This window comes from Ranitomeya imitator, chromosome 7 (genome assembly GCF_032444005.1).
Source record: "Ranitomeya imitator isolate aRanImi1 chromosome 7, aRanImi1.pri, whole genome shotgun sequence".
Lineage (NCBI taxonomy): Eukaryota > Metazoa > Chordata > Amphibia > Anura > Dendrobatidae > Ranitomeya > Ranitomeya imitator.
This window is the reverse complement of record NC_091288.1, coordinates 100535559-100548555: the sequence shown is the minus strand read 5'-3', so window position 1 is coordinate 100548555 and position 12997 is coordinate 100535559. Positions and strand designations below refer to the sequence as shown.

Below are 12997 nucleotides of genomic sequence, written 5' to 3'. Positions count from 1 at the left end.
CCAGATTCCTACTCCACACTGATGAGGGTCAAAAACCCCGAAACAGCTGTCTGTGGATGGATACCATGCTTGGCATAGGTGGCTTTCCTTCATAGGATGCTGCCCTTCCTGTGGTTGTTCCTTCCCGGGGAAAGGCCTGGCTATTCACTGCTTGCGTCGAGAAACACGTGATGGTGTCTCCGCAGCTTCTTTACATACAGCTTTATAAGGAGCATCTATAGGGCCATAATGAACGGTGCAGAGCATTGTATATGGGGCACAGCTTTATATGGAGCATCTATGGGGCCATAATGAATGGTGCAGAGCATTCTATATGGCACAGCTATATATGGATAATCTATGGTGCAATAATCAATGGTATGGAGCATCTATTTTTATTTTTGAAATTCACCGGTAGCTGCTGCATTTTCCACCCTAGGCTTATACTCGAGTCAATAAGTTTTCCCAGTTTTTTGTGGCAAAATTAGGGGGGTCGGCTTATACTCGGGTCGGCTTATACTCGAGTATATACGGTAAATACAGAATGTCACACAATATAGTTAATTCATAACATATCCCACATGTCTACTTTACATGAGCAAAATTTTTGAAATGTTTTTTATTTTGTTAGGAAGGTTGAGGGTATGTTCACACGTTCCTGATTTCCATCCTTTTTTTTTCAGGACTGAAACCGCAGGTCTTTGCAGAAAACGCAGGTGCGTTTTTTGGTGCGTTTTTGGTGCGTTTTTTGATGCAGTTTTCTCTGCAGATTGTCTGTGTTTGACACAAATAAAGCTTACTGCAGTGGGGGGAAAAAAAAAAAAAAATGATGTCATTTCCTTGTCCAACCCTTTTCTTCTTCCATCCTCCATTTTGGAACTTACACATCAAAATGAGTGGACGTGCTGAGCGTCGGCCAGATGACAGCCCACGGATCCAGCTCCGCACGCCACACCGGATTGCGATCCTGGGGTTGATGCTTCTAATTCTGAATCGACATGCACGTCAGGTAAGCAGATGTCTGTTTGTTTTTTATATTGGGTTATGGGTACATGTCCACGTTCTGGAAACGCTGTATGTTTGGCGCTGCGTGTGGCCGCAGCGCCAAACATGCAGCGTCCACATGTAACAGTATAGTGGAGGTGATGTCATGAAATCACGTGTCCACTTTGTGTCATCCGTGAGCCCTGCGACTCCGGACATGCTGCGCGTCTTTTATGATCACAGCATGTCCGTGTTCCTTGTTGTGAAACTGCGGCTCCGCAAGGAAAACAGGGCCCTATGCGTGGGGTGCGATGATGCTGGATTTGTACAATGAACACATCTGGCATCATTGCGTCCCAGAAGGGGGTGGGCCTTCCTGAATGTGGACACGTACCCTTACATAATCCACATTGTTTTCCAGGCATGTTTGATATATTTTTCTAATTGTTGTGTTTACAAAATATTTTTTTATTTTAGAGGCAGCGGCGGCAGAGAAGACGTGCGCAGAAACGAATGTGGGTGCACCCGCTTGTAGCAGACCGAACTGAGAAGGGGCACTTTTATGTGCTGTACAATGATTTGAGGACGTAAGTAGAAATATATTGAATGACTAAGGCTACCTTCAGATTAGCGTTGCGCGCCGCTGCGTCGGCGACGCAACGCACGGCGCACGAAAAAACGCATGCAAACGCACGCAAAAACGCTGCGTTTTGCGACGCGTGCGTAGTTTTTCGACGAAAATCGTACGCAAGAAAAATGCAACTTGTTGCATTTTCTTGTGTCCGACGCTAGCGTCAAAAACGACGCACGTGTTGTAAAACGCAACAAGAAAAACGCATGCGTCCCCCATGTTAAACATAGGGGCGCATGACGCGTGCGTCGCCGCTGCGTTTCCCGACGCAGCGTTGGGAAACGCTTATCTGAACGTAGCCAAATTTACATTTTTTTGCTAGCAATACTTGTGAAGTAACCCTTTTTTGTGTTTCTTTTTCAATTTTCAGATATCCTGAAAAATTTTTCTCTTTTTGTCGGCTACCAATTATGGCATTTGACAGACTGCTCACCATTCTGGCACCCCATTTAACACTGCAAGACACAGTGATGAGGAAGTCCATCTCTGCTGAGGAAAGGCTGCTCATCACCTTGCGGTAAGTAACAATTTTTGGGGGGGAATGTCGTTAGGTCTCTATTTTACACGTCTCTGTGTCCAGTATGTGTGATTAAACCCACCCAGTCCTCCTGTTGGACAGGGGGCACACATCCACACACACACGTGAGATACGGGCGAGTTTTGCATGGTAATCACCGGCCCTGCTGCCTGCACTCTGGAGCGGAGTGTGCACCCACATACCAATACATGGAGCCGCACGCTCCACAACGGAGTGCATGCAGCAGGTCCGGGGATTACCATGCAACACTCGGTCATATCTTGCATGCGTGTGTGCACAAGTCCCATCAGGCCTTTTATTAATGTTTTTAACACCCTTTGTGTTGTGCTGGGTTTTAATACCAGCATTATTGAATGGTGCTGGACGCATATAATAGCGGCCTTAACGTGTGACGTGTTGTAATTACCTTTTTGTGTGACATTTCTAATTTTCTTTTTTGTTTCTTTGCAGATTTTTGGCCACAGGAGAGAGCTATACATCCCTGCACCTCCAATTTAGAGTTGGTAAATCGACCATCTCTAACATTGTGAGGTGTACATGTACCGTCATCTGGCAGAAGTTGCAGCCCATGGTGATGCCTTCCCCAACCGAGGAGACTTGGCTGCAGGTTGCAGCAGGCTTTCAGTCTGTGGCCAATTTCCCAAACTGCATAGGTGCAGTCGATGGTAAACATGTAAGGGTTCAGCAGCCACCACGATCAGGATCACGCTTCTTTAATTATAAGAAGTATTTTTCAGTGGTCCTGATGGCGGTGGCTGATGCCCATTACAAATTTGTTGCCATTGACGTTGGTGCCTATGGTAGTACTGGGGATTCTCGGGTGTTGCGAACGTCACAGATTGGGATGCAAATTCTTCGAGATGGCGGCACGCTCCCAGCCCCAAGACCTTTGCCGGGTTCCACACATCCAGTGCCCTTTGTGATGGTATCGGATGAGGCGTTTCCCTTAACGACAACCCTGCTGCGCCCATACCCACGAAGGGGACTGGATGCCTGACGGAGGATTTTTAATTATCGGCTGAGTCGTGCACGCAGATATGTGGAATGCACCTTTGGGATCATGACTAGTCAGTGGAGGATCTTTCACACTGCCATTCAGTTGGACACAGACACCGTTGATGCTGTGATAAAAGCTTGCTGTGTACTCCACAACTATGCTCGTGAGTACAACACTGACGTAGATGTGGAGTACCAGCAGCCAGTATTTAATCCAGTGGTCAACGGGGGTCTGGGCAGGCCGTCCAACTCGGGTGTGCGTGTGAGAGAATCCTTCACTGACTACTTTATGAGTCCAGAAGGTGCCGTGCACTGGCAATACTCCTGTGCTGGTGTTGAGCAGCCTGACCAGCAGAGAAGGATGCATCTACACTGACCCCCCAAAAAAAGTTGCCGACATCGCTGCTAACAGTTTTGAAAACATCCCGAAGAATGATAAACGACAGCAACCAACACAAAAATTTTTAAGAAAAAAGTTTTTTTTTCATGTTACCAAAAAAAGTTTAAAAAAATTGGTTGTAATATAAATAAAAAATCTATTTTGGTTGAATTTGGTTTTTTTTTTTATGTCAAAAAAATGGTTGGTGTTTTCAGAAATTAACAGCAGTATGAGGTATACAATTGTTAACACATAAACCCATAAACCACTAATCGATAGCCCATAAACCCAGGACAGCGGCCTTGTCCCCATTGTCTAAAAAAGAGAATTTTTTGTGTGAAAGAAAATTTATTTTTAAGAACACAATTTCTTGGTAATTTTACCAAAAGATTTTTCAATTTGAAAAAACAAAAAAATAAACAGCCCCTTTCAAATCCAAAATGGCAACTGTGGCTTCAAACAAAAGCACAAGGTAGTGCAACTGAAAACTTTTGCCCACGTTCAATTAAGAAATGTATATTCGGGAGAATAGAGGAAATTTGTTCCCTCAGATTGATACGGTGCTCCCCCCATATGCTGTGAACTGCCTCTGTCTCCAGAACTTCCTTGGCTGTGGGCCAAATACTGTGGTCTCGCAGGTGTGTCCGGTGTTCTGTGACGGGGCCTGAAAAGTCCCAACACCCCCATCAGAACTTCATTGTAGGGAGAAATCGGAGCAGGGTCCTCCAGAGCAGTGAGGGACATCTGCACCATAGACATGAAAAGAGATTGTCTATCCGGTGGCAGGGAGCGTGTTTTTCTGGCGACAGTTTGTGCAAAGGAGTCGCAATGGTCATCGGTACTTGTTTTTTTTAATAAATCTAATGTGTCACAAGCAATTTGGACAGTTTGGTCATCTTGGTTCTTCTTGGTTTTTTTTTTTTTTTTCTCTGCTGCCACCGGATAGACAGCTCTCTTCTCCACTCTCACAGCTTCTGCGGAATCAGATGCTTCAGCAGCTGCTGAAGTAGATGTTGATGCAGCAGCTGCTGAAGTGGATGCTGATTCAGCAGAAGCTGAGGGAGTGGAGGGCGAGATGGTCCCTCCCACTCCAGAGGAACTGCCTGCTCCATCTTCTGTGTCGCTGTCCTCCAAATCAGCTACCGACATGTTTCCTTCCGTCCTGTTGGGGAAAAAAAACCATTAATTTTTCGCACAACATATTATATATAAAAAATCTTGTGGAGTGGATTTTAACTTACTTTCTCAATGTCCTGCTGGTCACAAGAAACTGCAGCTCTTCACTAAACGGGAATTTACTTTTGCTTGGAGAAGAGCCACTCCTTGAGCATTCATTGAGGAATTTAGTAAAACGGTCTCTAATGGAGCGCCAACGTTGCCTCACATCTTTATCTACCAAAAAAAGGTTACAAAAAACAACAACAATTTTTAAGAGATCTCACCAAAGTATATTTGTAATATACTCAAGGTTTACTACATAAATTTAATTAAAATTACCGATTTTCTGCTGTGTATTCCCAGGATATTTATCCCAATCCGGGATCAGGTCGCGCACTATTTTTGTCCAGGCTAGCTCCCTGAAGTACTTGTCCTTATAGGACTCATCGGATGGGTCCCACAAGGCCGGATAATCACGAACCTACAATAAATACAATAGTGTCATCTCATAATCTATAGCACGACCAAGTAATGTTACACAAATGCTTTAAATATATAAAAGTAACCCCTAATAAATGAACACAAGCACAAACTGAAAACACAAACACCAATAAAAACGTTCGTGTGCAGTTTTTTTACTACTAGCTCTGGCGCCGTCAATCCTGAGCGGTGCGTGCGCCAATCAAAAAAATTAAGTAAAAAACCCACTATAAACTGAAATAGTAGGGTAGGGTTAGGGCTCATAACCCTAAGCACCCTACCCCTAAAGGGATCATAACCGGAAAGTGATACTACCCCTACCCCTAAAGGGATCCTAACCCTAACCCTAAAGGGATCCTAACCCTACCCCTAACCCTAAAGGGATCCTAACCCTAACCCTACCCCTAAAGGGATCCTAACCCTACCCCTAACCCTAAAGGGATCCTAACCCTAACCCTACCCCTAACCCTAAAGGGATCCTAACCCTACCCCTAACCCTAAAGGGATCCTAACCCTACCCCTAAAGGGATCCTAACCCTACCCCTACCCCTAAAGGGATCCTAACCCTACCCCTAACCCTAAAGGGATCCTAACCCTAACCCTAAAGGGATCCTAACCCTACCCCTAACCCTAAAGGGATCCTAACCCTACCCCTAAAGGGATCCTAACCCTACCCCTAACCCTAAAGGGATCCAAACCCTAACCCTACCCCTAACTCAGGGATCCTAGGGTTAATGATAGGGTTGCGATTGTAAGGTGGCATTAAGCACGGTTAATAATGGAGAGGCGTCAATAAGACGCCTATCCATTATTAATCCTATTAAGGGTTACTATAATATATGTGGACCCCCTAAAAAAAATACATAGGGTCCCCCTATATTTTTAGTCCAGAAAGGCTAGGCAGACAGCCGTGGGCCAATATTTGAGGCCCGGGAAGGGGTTAAAATACCCATGGCTGTTCCCAGGCTATGAATATTAACCCACAGCTGTCTGCGTAGCCTTTCTGGCACTAAAATATAGGGGGCCCCGAAAAAAAAAAAGTGTTGGGGTCCCCCTATATTTTTAGTCCAGAAAGGCTAGGCAGACAGCCGTGGGCCAATATTTGAGGCCCGGGAAGGGGTTAAAATACCCATGGCTGTTCCCAGGCTATGAATATTAACCCACAGCTGTCTGCGTAGCCTTTCTGGCACTAAAATATAGGGGGCCCCGAAAAAAAAAAAGTGTTGGGGTCCCCCTATATTTTTAGTCCAGAAAGGCTAGGCAGACAGCCGTGGGCCAATATTTGAAGCCCGGGAAGGGGTTAAAATACCCCTGGCTGTTCCCAGGCCATGAATATAAGCCCACAGCTGTCTGTGTAGCCTTTCTGGCACTGAAATACAGGGGGCCCCAAAAAAAAAAAGTGTTGGGGTCCCCCTATATTTTTAGGCCAGAAAGGCTACGCAGACAGCCGTGGGCTTATATTCATAGCCTAGGAAAGGGGCCATGGATATTTGCCCCCCCCCTGGCTACAAATATAAGCCCGCAGCCGCCCCGGAAAAGGCGCATCAAAAAGATGCGCCAATTCCGGCACTTAGCCCCTCTCTTCCCACTCCCGTGTAGCGGTGGGATATGGGGTAATGAGGGGTTAATGCCACCTTGCTATTGTAAGGTGGCATTAAGCCCGGTTAATAATGGAGAAGCGTCAATAAGACGCCTATCCATTATTAAGCCAATGAAAGGGTTAAAAAAAAAACCACAAAGACTAGAAAAAAATATTTTAATGAAATAAAGACACACACTTTTTGACCATGTTTTATTTTACGCTTAATCCGTCCTGAAGACCCTCGACCTGAAAAAAAGGCAAAACAAAAAAACAAATTCATACTCCCTGGCCCTGTCCGCAGAAATCCATCGAGGGTCCCACGAAGATCTTCCATGGAGAACAGACACATCCAGAGATGTGTCTGCTCTCCACGGCTGCAGCAACACACTGACAGGAGCCATAGTTCCTGTCGGTGTGTTACTGCGCATGCGCGAGCGAGTTTACCGGCGGTCATTGACCCCGGCACTCTCGCTTAACGGCAGTGCTGCGTGGGAAAGTTCAACGCAGCTGTACTGCCGTTAACCGAGAAGCCGGCGCCATTGAGCTCCGAGACAGTACGCGATACACTGCTAGGAGCTTCGCTCTTGGCAGTGTATCGCCGGAGAGCAGGAGATCGGCGTGGGACACTCGGTTATGGATTCTGCGGACAGGGAGTATGAATTTGGTTTATTATTTTTGGATTTTTTTATGGAGGATCGAGGGCTTCGCCTACAAGTGTGGTGTTGGTGAGTATATACTCTATGTTATGTGTTGTATGTACTGTACTGTGTGTCATGTTTGTGTATTGTGTGTTGGTGTTTGGTGTAAACTTTACTATTGTGCTAAGTCGCCGGACACAGGGACAACTCTCCCATCCTAATACCGGATGGGAGTAGTAGTCCCATACGGCGACTTAGCACAATGGAGGCATATCGTCGCATGGGGACGGACACACAGACATACCAGATCAATCAGACGCCCGACATCGATCCCCATGCGACGGTATGCCTCCATGGTGACAGTCTCTTCAGGAACGACACTCCGCCCACGCACTTCCGCCCACGGACTTCCTCCCGCTTCCCCGCACTTCCTGCTGCAGCGGTTCTGCACATCAAACCGCAGTAAAACCCGCAGATATATTTTTGATCTGCGGGTTTTACTGCGGTTTTGACCTCACAATGGAGGTCTATGGGTGCAGAACCGCTGCGGTTTAGGAAAAAGAAGTGACATGCTCCTTCTTTTTTCCCGCACCGATTCTGCGCGGCTTTTTAAGTGAAATTCAGGACCATGTGCACAGCGGTTCCTGTTTTCCATAGGGTTACATTGTAATGTACCCTGCATGGAAAACAGCTGCGGAACCGCAGCGGCAAAACCGCTGCGGTTCCGCAGTAAAAAACGCACTGTGTGAACATGGCCAAAAGGTTTGAAAGTTGACTAGTGATTTCTCACTTTTCCAAAAAAATTTAAAAAAACATTTTTTAGGGACCACGTCATATTTGAAGTGACTTTGAGGGCCTATATAACAGAAAATACCAAAATTGCCATCATTCTAAAACTACACCCCTCAATATGCTCGAAACCACATTAAATAAGTTTATTAACCGTTCAGGTTCTTCACAAGAATTTTTGCAATGTGGAAGGAAAAAAATAACATTTACATTTTTTTCACAAAAATTTTAATTTAGACCCAATTTTATTTATTTTCACAAGGGTAACAGGAGAAAATGGACACCAAAATTTGTTGTACGATTTCTCCTGAGTATGCTGATACCCCATATGTGGGGGAAAAACTACTGTTTGGGTGCAGGACAGGGCTCAGAAGGGAAGGAGCGCCATTTGACTTTTAACCCCAAATTTGCTGTAATCATTAGCAATCACAATGTCCCTTTTGGAGAGTTCCTTGTGTGCTTAAACAGTGGAAACCTCCCCCTACAAGTGACCCCATTTTGGAAACTAGACCCCTAAAATAATTGTATCTAGATGTGTGGTGAGCACCTTGAACCTCCAGATGCTTCACAGAAGTTTATAACGTTCACTTGTAGATTTTTCTAAAATATGGTATTTTAGCCCCAATTTTTTATTTTCACTAGGGTAACAGGAGAAAATGTAACCCAAAGTTTGTTGTGTAATTTCTCCTGAGTACGCAGATACCCCATATCCAGAGTAAAACTACTGTTTGGGCACACAGCAGGGCTCAGAAAGGAAGGAGTGACGTTTTGGAATGCAGACTTTGACAAAATGGTCTGCAGGTGTCAGTGTACTCAGGTGTCAGTGTACTCAGGAAAAAATCTACAACATATTGTATGGTCCATTTGGCCCCTGTTACCTAAATTTGTGACAAAACCAACATTTTTGCAGGAAAAATTTATTTTTTAGTTTTCAATGTTATAAACTTCTGTGAAGCACCTAGGGGTTCAAAGTGCTCACCACACATCTAGATAAATTCCTTTACGTGTCTAGTTTCCATTTTTTGGGCATATCAGGGGCTCTCCAAATGTTACACAGTATCTGCTAACGTTTCCAGCCAATTTTGCGTTCAAAAAGTCAAATGGCTCTCCTTTCCTTCCGAGCCCTGCCGTGCACCAAAACAGTAGTTTTCCTGCACATATTGGGTATCAGGTACTCAAGAAAAATAGCACAACAAGTTGTGCTGTGCATTGTTTCCTGTTACCCTTGTGAAAATGCAAAATTTGGGTTTCAAGGTACTCACCACACATCTAGATAAGTATCTTGAGGGGTCAAGTTTCCAACATGGGGTCACTTGTGGGGGGTTTCCACTGTTTAAGCACATCAGGGGCTCTCCAAACGCAACATGGTGTCCTTTCTCGATTTCAGACATTTCTGCATTCAAAAAGTCAAACGGTGCTCCTTTCTTTCCGAGCCCTGCCATGCGTCCAGTAGTTTTACCCCATTTATGGGGTATTGGCATACTCAAAAGAAATTGCACAACAAATTTTGGGATCCATTTTCTCCTCTTACCCTTGTGAAAATGCAAGATTTGGGGCTAAAGTAAAAAAATGTTTGACTAAAGTAGAATGTTCATTTTTAACTTACACATTGCATTAATTCCTGTGAATGACCTGAAGAATTAATAAACTTCCTGATTGTGACTTTGAGGGGGTGCAGTTTTTAGAATGGTGTCATTGAATATTTTCTGTTATATTGGCCCCTCCAAAGTCACTTCAGATGTGATGTGGTCCCTAAAAAATGATTTTGTAAATATTGTTGGAAAAATTAGAAATTGCTGGTAAATATTTATTAACTATTTTGTGTGACATAACTCTCTGATGTAGGGGAATAAAAATTAAAAGTTTTAACCCCTTCATGACCTTGGGATTTTCCGTTTTTCTGTGTTCTTTTTTCGCTCCCCTCCTTCCCAGAGCCATAACTTTTTTATTTTTCGTCAATATGGCCATGTGAGGGCTTATTTTTTGCAAAACAAGTTGTACTTTTGAACGACATTATTGGTTTTAGCATGTTGTGTACTAGAAAACGGGAAAAAAATTCCAGGTGCGGTGAAATTGCAAAAAAAGTGATGTCCCACACATGTTTTTTGTTTGAATTTTTTGCTAGGTTCACTAAATGCTAAAACTGACTTGCCATTAGGATTCTCCAGGTCATTACGAGTTCATAGACACCTAACATGACTAGGTTATTTTTTATCTAAGTGGTGAAAAAAAATTCCAAACTTTGCTAAAAAAAAAAAAATTGTGCCATTTTCCGATACCCGTAGCGTCTCCATTTTTCATGATCTGGGGTCGATTGAGGGCTTATTTTTTGCCTGCTGAGCTGGCGTTTTTAATTATACCATTTCGGTGCAGATACGTTCTTTTGATTGCCCGTTATTGCATTTTAATGCAATGTCGCGGTGACCAATAAAACGTAATTCTGGCGTTTCGGATTTTTTTCTCACTACGCTGTTTAGCGATCAGGTTAATGCTTTTTTTATTGATAGATCGGGCGATTCTGAATGCGGCAATACCAAATATGTGTAGGTTTGATTTTTTTTTTTTTCTTGATTTATTTTGAATGGGGCATTTTTTTTTACATTTTTTTTTACTTTTGTCATACTTCAATAGCCTCCATAGGAGGCTAGAAGCTGGCACAACGCGATCGGCACTGCTACATAGCAGCGATCATTAGATCGCTGCTATGCAGCAGAAATGCAGGTGTGCTATGAGCACTGACCACAGGGACGCGCTCACAGCTACCGGGGATCGGTAACCATAGAGGTCTCAAGGAGCTCACCCCCGCAGACCGCATCAACAAAGCGGGGGTTCTGACCTCGGACGTACTATCACATCCGAGGTCAGAAAGGGGTTAAAATTACCAACATTTTCACCAAATTTCCATTTTTCACAAATAAACATGAGTCATATCGAACAAATATTACCACTAGCATGAAGTACAATATGTCACGAAAAAACATTCTCAGAACCTGTGTGTTAGGGCTGGCGGAACGCACCGAGTATATTTAGATATTATTGGTGCATTCGCAGCCCGGGGTCCACCGTGCAGGAGACCAACTTGCTGCTAGCAAATGGTAACACAATATGGCGGAAAAAACGAACTCTGTTACTTCACAGAGTCGAACAGAAGGGAAAACGCTGTGCCCTGTTAGCGTCACAGGGGAACACAGCTGCCTAACAGAACAAAAGCAATCAGTGGTCAGGGAGTAGCAAGCACACAAACACCTCCTCTCCGGTGGAGCCGGAATTCTAATGGCTTTACGCCAGTCCTGAATTCACCACAAACTCCTCACCGGAGGTGCTGGTATTCTAGTGGCTTATTTCAGCCGGACCCTGACCACAAGCAGGCAAGACCACTGTGTAGCTAAAGCTCATAACATAAACTGATACTAGCGCATGGCCATGCGGCCATGCGAGCCTTTTATAGCTGCAGCAACTTCAGGACCTTCCTAGAGGACCAATGGGAGCTGCTACAGTACCGGAGCAACTTCAGGACCTTCCTAGAGGACCAATAGGAGCTGCCACAGTATGTGACCCCCAACCTCCAATGAGAGGTCTTACCCTGGGCATGCTCAGAAGCGGAAAAGCAGGAATTAGTCCCAGAGATGTCTGCTCGCCGCTGACCGGTACTGGCTACAATGGCTGAGCCTGGAAAGGCAGCAGCAACCATCCGCACAGTATCAGGCTGAGCCAGACGCTGGGACCGACGTCTCCACTGAGCAGGCTCCACTGCGGCTGGAGAAGAATAGGAGACCGCAGTGGAGATGGTTTGAGATTCCCCCTTTGCAGAGGCGGGAACTTGACCCCTAACACTGTGTAATCCGTTGAAGTGGTCCGGAGTTATAAAGTCATGAAGTGACAGTGGTCGGAATTGTAAAATTTAACCTGGCCATGAAGGTGAAAACAGACTAGGTGGTGAAGGGGTTAATCATTTTGTGGGGTGATAGCCCTATGATACAGCTCCTATTCCAAAATAGATGTTCAACTGCCTATACAGCTAATGACTTGTACACTTGCCTCTATATGGGGTTAGCGCTAACAAATATTTCTGTGTCCAGTTATCCAGTCTTCAGATTATCCTCAAGATAAAAGCAACCTTAACTATGTAGTTTACTAATTACCAAAACACAAACCACTAATTTTGGCGTAAACCTGCTACATCACCACACAAAGCTGCTGAGATAGATTTACACTTATACCAAGTTTTCTTAAAGTGATGCAATTTATACACCACCTACAATCTACTACATACAGAGCATGATTTTCATCAATAACATTTCCTAATATACAGTGGGTACGGAAAGTATTCAGACCCTTTTAAATTTTTCATTGCAGCCATTTGGTAAACTCAAAAAAGTTTTTTTTTTTCATTAATGTACACTCTGCACCCCATCTTGACCAAAAAAGAAAATGTAGTAATTTTTGCAAAATTATTAAAAAAGAAAAACTGAAATATCACATGGTCATAAGTATTCAGACCCTTTGCTTAGTATTGCGTAGAAGCACCCTTTTGATCTAGTATAGCCATGAGTCTTATTGGGAATGATGCAACAAGTTTTTCACACCTGGATTTGAGGATCGTTTGCCATTCTTCCTTGCAGATCCTCTCCAGTTCCATCAGGTTGGATGGTGAACGTTGGTGGACAGCCATTTTCAGGTCTCTCCAGAGATGCTCAATTGGGTTTAGGTCAGGGCTGTGGCTGGGCCAGTCAAGAATGGTCACAGAGTTGTTCTGAAGCCATTCCTTTGTTATTTTAGCTATTTGCTTAGGGTCATTGTCTTGTTAGAAGGTGAACCTTTGGCCAAGTATGAGGTCCAGAGC

The 12997-nt window shown here is 44.3% G+C and overlaps 2 protein-coding genes across 3 annotated transcripts in view; both read left to right on the top strand.

Annotated features, from left to right (window-relative positions):
• MDH1B (malate dehydrogenase 1B) overlaps positions 1–12997 on the top strand; it is an 89518-nt gene that overhangs the window by 47021 nt on the left and 29500 nt on the right. The gene's annotated exons all lie outside the window — the stretch shown is intronic.
• LOC138644827 (uncharacterized) lies at positions 732–3242 on the top strand. Of its 2 annotated transcripts, none has more exons than XM_069733688.1 (4): positions 732–988; positions 1447–1550; positions 1965–2111; positions 2583–3242. In XM_069733688.1, exons 1-4 carry the CDS (start codon positions 806–808, stop codon positions 3127–3129), a joined length of 981 nt encoding a protein of 326 aa, XP_069589789.1. In that variant the 5' UTR covers positions 732–805; the 3' UTR covers positions 3130–3242. The 2 variants fall into 2 exon arrangements, with proteins under 2 accessions (XP_069589789.1, XP_069589788.1); XM_069733687.1 differs by having other exon boundaries at positions 1441–1550.